This window comes from Lupinus angustifolius, chromosome LG10, assembly GCF_001865875.1.
Source record: "Lupinus angustifolius cultivar Tanjil chromosome LG10, LupAngTanjil_v1.0, whole genome shotgun sequence".
Lineage (NCBI taxonomy): Eukaryota > Viridiplantae > Streptophyta > Magnoliopsida > Fabales > Fabaceae > Lupinus > Lupinus angustifolius.
Genome location: NC_032018.1, coordinates 11055049 through 11067342, shown reverse-complemented (window position 1 = coordinate 11067342; position 12294 = coordinate 11055049). Strand labels below are relative to the sequence as shown.

The 12294-nt window shown below is 31.7% G+C and overlaps 1 protein-coding gene across 1 annotated transcript; it reads right to left on the bottom strand.

Annotated features, from left to right (window-relative positions):
• LOC109357623 (adenylylsulfatase HINT1) lies at positions 6457-10796 on the bottom strand. Its single transcript, XM_019601595.1, has 5 exons — positions 10657-10796; positions 9903-9960; positions 8902-8991; positions 6931-7048; positions 6457-6797 (listed from the first exon to the last, which is right to left on the bottom strand). Exons 1-5 carry the CDS (start codon positions 10710-10712, stop codon positions 6730-6732), a joined length of 390 nt encoding a protein of 129 aa, XP_019457140.1. The 5' UTR covers positions 10713-10796; the 3' UTR covers positions 6457-6729.

The following is a 12294-nucleotide window of genomic DNA, read 5'->3' as shown; positions in this document are numbered from 1 at the left end:
CTCTTTGAATTTTCAGTTATATCAAATGGGCGTAAAGAATGCTTTCCTCAACAGCTACATTCAAGAAGAAGTGTTTGTTGATCAACCTCCTAGTTTTGAAGATTACAAACATCCTTCTTATATGTTCAAATTAAGGAAAGCTCTCTATGGCTTAAAGCAAGCTCCTTGTGCATGGTATGATCGTCTAACTAAATTTCTACTTGAAAAATGTTTCAACAAAGGAAAGGTCGACACTACACTCTTTATAAAAAGAATAAATGATCATACTCTACTTGTTCAAATTTATGTAGATGATATTATTTTTTGTTCTACTAATGAGGTTTTGTGTAGTGAATTTGGCAAAATGATGCAAGGAGACTTTGAAATGTCCATGATGGGGAATTTAAATTACTTCCCTAGACTTCAAATCAAACAACTTGATAATGCATTTTCGTAAGTCAATCCAAGTATTGCAGAGACTTGCTAAAAAGATTTGACATGGATGGCTGCAAGCCAATAGCTACTCCTATGAGATCCGATACTTATATTGATACGGATGAAGCAGGAAAAAGCATTGAAATATCAAAGTATCAAGGTATGATTGGATCTCTTTTGTATTTAACTACTAATAGACCTGATATCATGTTTAGTATAGTCTGTGTGCATGCTATTAATCTAAACCAAAGGAATCACACTTAGTTGTCGTTAAGAGAATCATGAAATATCTTAAGGGTGCATCTAACGTTGTGTTGTGGTATCCAAAAGGAAGTATATGTGATTTGGTTGGATATTCGGATTCAGATTTTGCTAGGTGCAAAACTGAGAGGAAAAGTACAAGTGATACTTGCCATATTCTAAGAAATGCTTTAGTCTCTTGGTCTTGCAAGAAACAAGCATGTGTTGTCCTAAGCACTGCTGAAGCTGAATATATAACAGTAGGTAGTTGTTGTGCCTAAGTATTGTGGCTCAAACAACAATTACGATATTATGGCTTAGACTTGGGGTGCATTCCTTTAAAATGTGACAATACAAGTGTTGTACCTATTATGCATTCTAGAACCAAACACATTGATATAAGACATCACTTCCTTAGGGACCATGTCCAAAAGAAGGATGTGTCTGTAGAATTTGTTGATACTCACAACCAACTAGCAGATATATTCACTAAACCATTGGCAAAAGAACCTTTTTATAAAATTAGACGAGAGTTAGGCATTCTTGATGAAGCATACTTATCTTAGATGTTGATATATGATTATATGTATGTTTCATTATATCTAATTTTATGCGTACTTGAACTTAAATGTGTTTATTTATTATTAAAAAAATTCAATTTTTGGGTTAAAAATCATTTTCATAGCATAATTTTGCCTAAAAATAAGTTTTTATGGGGTCAGTAATCAATTACACTAGAGAGTAACCGATTAAAGGGTTGAACAACGTGTTTCAGTAACCGATTACTCTATGTTTATGTTTGAAAATTTTAAATTTTTTAATTTGAGTAACCGATTACTCAAAGTGAGTAACCGATTGCTCTGTGCTGTTATATATATATGTATTTTTTCTGCATTTTTAAACTTTTTCAAACTCATCTTCCTCATTTCAAACTCTCTTCATGGCCACCTCTCTCTCTCTCTAATCTTCATTTTTTTATCTGTTTTGAGTGATTTTTGTGTGCTTTCATATCACATTTTCACTTCTAAACACTTCTAAACCATCATTTCGTGTTTAGTGACCTAAATCAAAAAACCCCAATTCTCCAAAACCCAAACCTAACTTTTCAAAAACTCATTTTAATGGCTTCCTCATCTAGAACCAAGAAACAATGCACCAATGCTACTCAGAGGAACCAAAAAACTTCATCTTTGGAGTCCAACCCTCTTGACTTAACAAGACTTCTTGCTAATAATGAGCAACGTAAAATCTTTGAGGAGCACTTCCATGGTCGCATTATCTTCACTCCCAAATACGGTAATCTCGGGAACTTTGAGTTTGAAGATTTTCTATTTCCATATCTCTTGAGACAACAAAACCTTTACGATTTCTATTGTGAATCAAATGAAATTTATCCTGAACTGATTAGAGTATTTTACTGTAACATGAACTTTAGGAAAAACCGTCTTACTTTCTATGTAAAATGAAAAGACATTACATTGGATTTGAAAACTATGAGTTCATTATGCTGTAACATACCCTATCAGGGGAGCATTGCAGGCTTCGGCATTGTATGCGAATGGAAAACTATGATAAAAAAGATTTTTATATTCTCTGTGTAGAATTACTAAAGAGGAAATAGAAACGCTTAAGCAACATGGTTATGGTGAAACCGTTAAAAATAGAGATATCCTTTCTGCTGGACATCTCAAACTAAAAGATTGTTTGCTTCACTATTTTCTGAGCTATGTCATCTTACCAAAATTTTCAAACCACTCTCAAATAAGTGACATAGAACTCCAATTGATGTATGCTATGAAATTTAATCTAAAAATCAATTGGACTCTGATGATAATGAGACAAATGTGGTCTATAAGAGGAATCCAAAGCCATTTGCCATATGCAATCTTCATAACAAAAATCCTTGAGCATTTTGGTGTTTCTACTGCTGGAGAAACTAAGGTCCCGCTTAACCCTCGTGAAAGCCATATTGATGTGGATGTAATCCACAAAATTGGATTCACACTTGATCTTTGTGACCGGACCTACAAGCATAAGAAAGATAGACCTTCTGCTCCTGAACCAGAACCTACCACTCCTAATCCTTCTCAACCTCAACCTTCTGAGTTTTATGCTCAATCTTCCTCATCTGCTGTCATGCCTTCAAATCAGATGATTATGGATGAGTTGATTTCTCTTCGAGGCTACATCACTAACCGTATGGATGCCTTTGATACTCAGAATCAACAAATCTAGTTTGAACTTCATCGTCTCTCTTCTAAGCTGAGTAGCATGGAAATTGATGAAGACAGTTCTGAGCCTGAATCTTAGACTTTATCTATTGTTAGGATTTTCTGATTGTAATGTTAATTTCTCTTGGTTTCGGACAAATTTCTATTATGTTGTTTGAATTGTTGTTTGCATTGTTAATGCTTGCACATCTTTTTACTTTTATGATATTGCTCAAATTCCGTTATATCTTGTTATCCATATTATATTGTGCTATAACATATTATTACATGTTATATATATCTTATTGCATGTATGCTATATATATTGTGCTGGACTCTTGGCTTTTCTAGTTTTTGATGAAGTCAAAAGGGGGAGAAAAGTAGGGAGAGTGTATTTTTTAGAGTGTATTTTTTGTTTAAAACATTTCAGACACATAACTCCAAATGAAAAGGGGAGCAAACAATATAGGGGGAGCATACTCAAGACAAGTCAAGAATATCACAAAGTATGTTGATCTCATAAAACTACATTGTTAAGAAGATATTGGTTTGTCATCATAAAAAATGGGAAGATTATGAAGAAGATCTATGCTCCTGACATTGAGACGTTTTGATGAAGACACCAACATCACCAAAAAGAGGAAAAGGAAAAATAATTATGAAGACAATGAAGATTCAAGCTTCAAGATATTCAAGACTTTTAGTCTAAGTCTAAATAGGTACTTCTATCTTATACTCTTGAATATATAATAGTAGTATTGCTCAAACTATTTGTAAAAGAAAATTGAAACACTTTAAAATACTTAAAAAAAAATTCAAAAATAGCGTGTAACAAGTTACTTCATCTAAGTAACAGGTTACGAGTGTGAGAAAAGAGTTATCCAACTTAAAATTGATCAGAGTAATCCATTACTGTCTTTGAGTAACAAATTATCAGTGTTATTAAAGTTGAGTAACCGATTACTCAACTTGTTGTAATCGATTACTCTAATTTGAAAATAAATGTTCAGTGGACAAAGCATTTGGGTAATCGATTACTCAATGCTGTAATCGATTATTGAGAGTTGTTGCATCAGATTTTCAAAGTCCAAGTGAATGAGTTTCAATCCAAAAGACATGTTTTCATTCCAATCAATTCCTACCCTTTCAAAGAGATATTTTGGTTGATTGGAAAGCCTATATAAAGGCATTGAAACTCACAATCACAACACACAACTTTCATACAACTCTCACACAAATTCTGAAAATTCTCTTACTATTTTTCTGCACTTTTGCGCTCAGTTCTTAAAGTTTCAAAAGAGAATTTTTCTGCGTTACTTGAAGTAATTGTTTCAAGTTTACAAACTTATAAAAAGCATTATTACTAAATATACTAAAGAGTTGTTTGGATTGCAAGTTACATCACTTTCATACTTGTAAAGGCAATTCCGCCATTGTTGAAAAATTCTTCATTATTATTGCTGAATACTTTCTTTCACATGGTGTGATAAGAAGGGGGATTAGAATCACTTGGAAAGGTGTTTTCCAAAAGTGAATAAGGATTAAGGAGTGTGTAAGGTACATAGAAATCTCGGGGTGAGATATTGTAATTGCAACTTATAATCTTTAGTGGAAAAATCTCTTGTGCTGCAAGAGTACTGAATGTAGTCTTTGGTAGACAGGAATGTGAATCAGTATAAAAATCCATATATATTCTCTTCTCCCTTATCTCTTTGATTTTACTTATTAATTTTTTGCATATATTTTCCGCTGCACTTTAACTCTTGATTTTGCAGAAAAAGTGATCATTATTTTAAGTCAACTAATTCACCCTCTCTTAGTTGCAATCTTATTCTTATACTATTTTAGTATCAATATGAGTAAAATATTTTACTCATTTTTAAACTTGTGAGATGTCATAAATAAGTTTGCCACTTTAACCTTATTTATGTATGTTATTCTTACATGCATAGCAACAACATAAGTTTCATGTCAGCAACCAACCAACACAATAAGGTGATGATCTATCAACCCACATTTCTATTATTTGGGATTAAATATATTGTCTTTATATATTAGAACTTCTTACAAAAGAAATATATTCTAAAAAAGAATAAGCCAAAAAATTTTGATCCGAACAAATGTGGAGTTTCTAATCTAATTTTTTTTGAGTGCAAAATCAACCCACAAAAAGACATAGAATCAACTAAGAAGACTATTAAAAATAACTAAAATCAGGAAAACTAAAAAACGGTCACCTTATCTTATAGAAAGTTGTCAAAAAAAGCATAAGATCTTATAATGAAAAAGAGAGAGTAGAACTTTAGCATTTTAAGTTAGTAGAGAATTAAGAGAGGCAGAAAATATTAAGAGAGATTGTGAGCAAAAGAGAAAGAGAGAGAAGGTTAAAGGTGAAAATTTGATGTTTTGGAAAATAGAGAAAATGGGTGAGAGAACGGGAAAGTGTATATACATGAATGCAAATACGTATATGACCTCTTCATGTATTATTGTCTAAAATCTCTTCCAATACGTAATTATGGTATATGGTCAAAGTTGGAGTAATTAAAAACCCTTAGGAACAAGATGTAGGTATATTAATATAAAGTCCAGTAAATTCCCAGAATGACAAATAACTCTCCAGGTATAATCAGAATCCTATGCAAGAATCCCTTCCAAATAATGACCTAAGCCTCCTTCGATAAAACCAGCTTATTTTAAAGTTTGTTACTATGAACTTGTAGTTGTGAAGATAGTTAGAAGCTTCTAGTTGTGAAGATGACTTATTAAACTAGAGATATTTAGTAAAATTAGCTTGGTAACTAACTCATATTTAGAAAATAATTAAAAATTACATACAATATTTATTTAGTATTTTATTAATTAAATAATTAGTAAATGGAACAATTATATTCATAGATAATTTAAAATCAAATTTTAATATTTTATTCATAATTAAACATGCAATATTCTTTTTTTGTTTTGTTTTAACATTTTTAGCAATTTTCAAATTATTTTCTTTCAAAAAATACGATTAAGTTGTATAAGTTTATAATATTCTTCCTATTAACACTATAGATCGTTAAAAATATATAATATAAAAATAATTTATAAATTCATTTAAAAACCACATGCAAGAATAACTTATGTATCACAAAAAAGTCAAATATAAAAATAATTTATACATCACAAAAATAGTAAGGTTTTTTAATTGGGAGTAACTATGTAATTTACTAAAACTTTGAAGGGTAAAATTAGTAAGCAAAATATTGAAAGCTACTTTTATTTTTTAACACTACCTCAAGTTGCTTTCTGAAAAATAACTTTAAAATATTAAAAACTTTTTTTAAAAGTTACAAATTTCCTTTAATTTTTATTTACCAAACATTTTAGTAGCTTATTGACTAAATTAAAAACTACAAACTACCCAAAAAAGCTAAAGTACACATACAAATGAATCCGGAGAATTCAAGAGATTATCTACATTTTAACTCCTCGATATAGGTAGTTTAGTTTTTAATCAAAACTAATGATGACTTCCAATTTGCAAAAGATGAATGTCATAGATTAACTTTGGAAGATGAGCACACCCACTTCACCAAAATTTAATCTCTAAAAACACCACAAAATGAGCACACTATCAGCATATACACCACAAACAATGTTGGTGCAGCAATTATAACATGGCATAGGCAGTGACAAACAAAAAGAATATAGGAACAACTTTTATGATTCAGTTTTAGAATATATTCAAAACACCAGGTTTAAACATAACCAACATAACTCATCATCATAATTTCTCAAACAAGTAGCTACAAATTAGTTATTTGAAACCATTATTGATAGACACAAAGCCAGAACATGATTATGAATCCTTTGTCACATTTTAGCCAGGTGGCCAGTTCATTTGTCGTCCGCCGAGGAGGTGCACATGAATGTGGTAAACTGATTGGCCTGCCAAAAACAAAGCATCACCTTAATGGTTTAACTAAATTAAAATATGAAGACCAAACTGATAAGAACCTATAACTCAATTAAAAGATGATTGGTCAAAAGTTGATGTATTGAAATGCACAAGAACTCTTACATCCACTTGGCCCATCATTGATTACAATCCTGTAGCCATCATCGAGACCTTCTTGCTTTGCAACCAGCTTAGCGGTGTACAGAAGGCGGCCGAGAATTTCAGTGTGTCTCTCCTCAGCCTGGAAACAATATATATTAAAACAGCACACAATGACAGACATAAAATGGCATGACCCATTGTACGAGGCTCCCACCTAGTGGTGTCTAGAGAGGATAGATATAAGTAGCTTTAACCCTGCAAACAGGGAGGTTGTTTCTAAATTTGAACCTATGGCCTCTTAATCACTAAGTAGCAACTTTATCATTGCGTCGAGACTCATCCTCACTCAATGACAGGCATAACCTAGACAAAATGTGGAACAGTTGGAAGTGGTGGTCATGGTGTTGAAAGGTTCTACCGTACAATTTCATCAGCCAATTAAAAAAAAAAAACACCTCATAATACGTTATTACGAGTGCCATCACCAGAGATGTGCATAAACAGTATTTTGGCTCTCTTTCTCTCTTCAAGAGAAACATAATTTGGAGGGTCTAACTTAATTTGAAGAAGGGTCTAGCCAGTGGGTGCAACAGCCTTCTGCTCCGCGACTGGCCAACCTGTCGCATTAAAGGGAGAAATGCTCCTCTTATCCGCGATCCCTGTGCGATAGCACATGATTAACTACCTAGAGAGCAAAGGCCACCTTAGTGCACCATCTGACAGGATTTGTTTGAGTGAATGGTGCTTAAATTAATTTAACAGTTCACTTCTATTCTTTCGTTCCTGTTATCATGTCACATTACTCAGATTACTTTCAACCCAGAACTCAGGATTAAGCCAATGCTTAGCTCAATTTATTAAGAGGATATTATCACAGTCTGATAATTGTCAAACAAAAGTTGATTTACCACTAGGAATCATGTAACGCAGACAATTAGACTATTTGTAAAAATGGATATTTGCAGTCAACTAGACTTTGAAAATAGTGAAATAATGCTATAATATAGACATAGGTAATATAACCTCATACAAGAAAATGATTGACATCAAATGCATATCACATACAACACTTTTTAATAAGTTTTTTATAGTGTTTTCAAGCTAAAATACTTCATGCTAACAAGATGAGGATAGCAGCAATGATTCAATAAAGTATAGTGGACAGGAGCGCAAGGAAAGAAAGACATCTCGGGTTGCTGAGGAAAGCAATCTAAAGCATCAAACTTGGCTCATCATAAAATGAAGAGAGCTATAGGCTGCAAAGGCCCCACATATGTAACAATGGATAAATTTATAGAAGGGGCCTACAACACATCAAGCTAACATGCAGGCCAAACCATATTGCTTTAAAATGAAGCTGTATGAATTCAAAACTTGAACAAATACTAAAAACCTTTTTCATATCAAAAAAATTATAGTACTAAGGCACTAGAATCTGTTCTGCTAAAGAATGTGATACCAGCAGCCATAGTCAAAGATTTAGCATAGCATCAACCTAAATAATTATAAGCAGTATATTTACAAAGTAACCACAACGCCCCCAATATTTGGCATCTCCACAAAACTAAGATTGGATCCAAAAACATGTGGGCCATCTAATAACTACAAGATAATGGACAATAGCAGTGACTAGTGAGTGTTATCTGACACATGATGGTAGACTTTTAGGGACTCAACTCGGTATTTTTCATTTTTTCCTAAGTGATAGACTCTCCTCGTATGAAAACTTCAAAGCAACATCATTATTAGTACTACATGAGGATACAATCTACAGCACTTTTATCTAGAATATCAGCACACCGACACTGAAGGAGATCTATCACTAATGTAAATATTCCTAAATAGTGTCCTTTTAAACGAATTTTTAAAAAAAAAAATTAATAAATTATGTGTTAAGTATATTAGCCCCATGTATATCTGTTATGCCTGTTTCCAAATGAACATCCGAGACAACATAATATGTCTACTTGCAAAGAAAAACCATTAAATTACCTTGGATAGACCAGTTAACCCATCCCGGACTTTAGGAATGATTAGAATGTGGGTAGGGGCTTGAGGCGATATGTCCCTAAAGGCAAGGACCTGTCAAACAAAAAGAAAAGATAAAAGGTTTATCAAATGCCATGACAACCATAAATCGGAAATCATAGCTTGACCAGTATACAGCTAATGATGAAACTGCGCTGGCAAAGACTTGCTTGAATTGCTTCTAACATTTACAGAAGGTGCAATCAGAATTATTCCAACAACTCTATATTTTGCAAGGCAGATATTCTTGTTTTTTTCTTAAACCAGCTATCAGGCCATATCATAATACTCAAAGGTTCAGTGCAAAATATGGCCATGTATCATTTAAAACAAGATAAGGAAAAAATACTCCAAAATATAAAATGTAATGATGTCTACGATCAGTGAAAGACCGAAAATATAAAATGTGATACAACATTTTGATCGGAATTTGGAAAACTAGAGCTGGAGGAGAGGGTAAAAAAAGTATTAAAAAATAAAACCAAATCTAGAAAGCAAATCAATTATTATCGAAACCGTAATGTATGTCTAATTCCAAATATTTTTTATACCTTCAACAACCCAGTGTCTATGTAAAAGAAAGTACTCAAACAGTAACCTACACAAGAATACAAGTCCAGTAGAAAACTCGGTATGGCAGACATTAACATAGAGAAATTTTAATAAGACTTCGGAAAAATGTAGAAGAGTCAAGACTTTCATTGACACTGGAAAAACAAAAGTGAAGGCTTCATAAGACAACAAATGAACTCTAGCACGTATCTTCAAAATTTGTACTGTTTACATTTCACTTTGGATTTTAAACTTCTCTAGGTTAGCATTCCTAATAGGTGTGGCATTCGCAGCATTATTCAATATATTGAAACCTATCACTAATTACAGTCACATCCTCGATATTGGATAAAAAGAAGGCACAAGACAACAATGAAGTTGAGGTGGTGATTCGATCAAACATCAAACAGTACCTTATCATCCTCATAAACCACAGTAGAAGGAATTTCCTTATTGATGATCTTGTCAAATCTGTTTACCACAGAACACAAAAAGAAATGAATACTTGGTACTATACAAAATTTCACAAAGAACCATTACAGTGACACCGAATCACAATGATATGGCCCCATCGGACTGCAGCATAACCGCATCGGACTGCATTTTGGCCGCATCGAATTAAAAAACATTTTTTCAATCACAAAAAATTTCACACCGCAATGGTCATGATCCGCATTGCAACAGTCGGAATGAACGCAATCGCACTAACCACAAATGTGACCGCACTCACATCCGCAGCCAAAATTTAAAACACTGAGATTTCCACAAAGTCCATATAAAATACAGTGATCAAATCCCGCATGCAAATAGAGAAATAATTACGCAAATAAGGGACCGTCCAATTTTCAAATGCAAACAGATTGCATCAAACATATATCTTAACAGAATAACAAGAAAAATGGTATCCAAACCATAACCGTTAACTTTGAGGCTTTCCATTAAGCATGAGAGTAAAGCGAATACCCACAAAGCCTAACTACATAAAAATGTAAACTTGTATGAATTTTTGCACATTAATCAAGAAAATCAGAACAAAAAACAGATTTCCCACATAAAATATCATTTGCAAACACAAACGGATATTGTGCAAAACTGGAGAGAGAATTGCAGAATCAAAAGGTGACGAGGTTTGAGAGTGAGATGGTAAAAGGATGAGGAAAAACTCACATGGTAGGAGAATCAGAGGGACTAGCTGCAAGAGCAGCTTCTTTCTCGGAAGCCATGGAAGTTGAACAATGCTGCTATCACCAACTCTTAAAAACCTAATCAAATTGGGTCCTAACTTATATAGTTCACTTTTCTCATTTCACCTCGATAGGAAAAAGTAGATGAAGACTTAAATGGAAAATATATTAAACATTTAATTTTAATTAGAATTTAATTATTAATAGTTAAAAGTATATTTGTCTTTAAACATGTGTTGTTATATATCTCTTGATGTAAGTTTTTTTAAAAAAATTAAGAAAGAAAAAATATAATCAAATGTATTATATGTTGTTAGTTCATCATCTTTTATTATTATTCACTTAAAGAGTAAAATTTCTTCAAATTTTTTATATATATCAATTGTTCCATCAAATTGAAAAACAAAAAAATTAATTCAAAAAATATATGAGTGAGTTAAATTAATCACTTTTAATTTTTCTTTTATGAATATGGTAGAGATTGTTTGATTGACATTCACAATATTTACTTACTATTTTTAAAGAATTAAATTGGTACATGTGAAAATTTGTAAGGAGTAAAAGATATTAACTTATAGAAAAAATACTATAAAACATATTTTTAAAGAAAACCCAAATTTTTCTAATTTTCTTTTAGCTAAAACAAAAGAGTGAAAGAAATACCATTATTTTAATGCCACTAAAAAAACTAGTGCCAAAATTTGACAAAATTAGTGGATCGGTCATCCATTTATTTTTTTGCTTTTTTAGATTGGTTCCTTAAGTTATTTGTCTATTACCTTTTATGTTTAGAATTTACTTTTTATTGGTAATGTTTAAAAATTTAATAGATAGATTAGATATCTGTATTATACATTAAAATTGTGAATATTAGAATTGAGTACTTATCAAGGAAACGATGTTAGTATGTACAAAATGAATATAACAAATTACATCACTAAGTTGGGAAACAAATAACTTATAATATTTAGTTTTACCTAAAAATAATAATTTGGTTATAAGTTTTATTTATGCCAAAAAAAAGTTTGGGGTATGTGGTTGCCCCTTTCAACTAGTGTCGCTCACAAAAATTGAATTATTAATATTTTGGTGATCTTAGAGATCTAACGAGGTAGTAAATTAAATGAACGCCTTGTTAGTCTATTTATGCCAAATTGATATGGTAGACACTAATTACATCATTAAAATTAATGTTTAATGCTTTCATCAAGCCTCCGTTAAATTTTAATAAAATATCATTTTTTTTTTCATGATCACCATTTTTCTCTCATGTTTTTTTACAACATGAATTCGTGGGAGTTTAGATTAATTTTTAGGCAAAAAAACCATATAATCAAAGACAAAAATATCATGTGGTGTGGTGTGGTTTGGTTAAATCGCGTTAAGAAATTTGATCCAAAATTTGTATGATGTTTCGGTCCAGTTTGATTTGATTTTTAATAAAAAATAATAAATCTAACACATTTTTAAAGTGTCAAGTACAAATAAAAAACATGTTTCAAAATAATAAGTTTAGTAAGTTTTCAAAGTACCAAACTCACATAAAAATACATAAGTCTATTCCAAAATTTCTGATATTAAATGTGATACAAACAAACATTTAAATAGACATTAATATTAT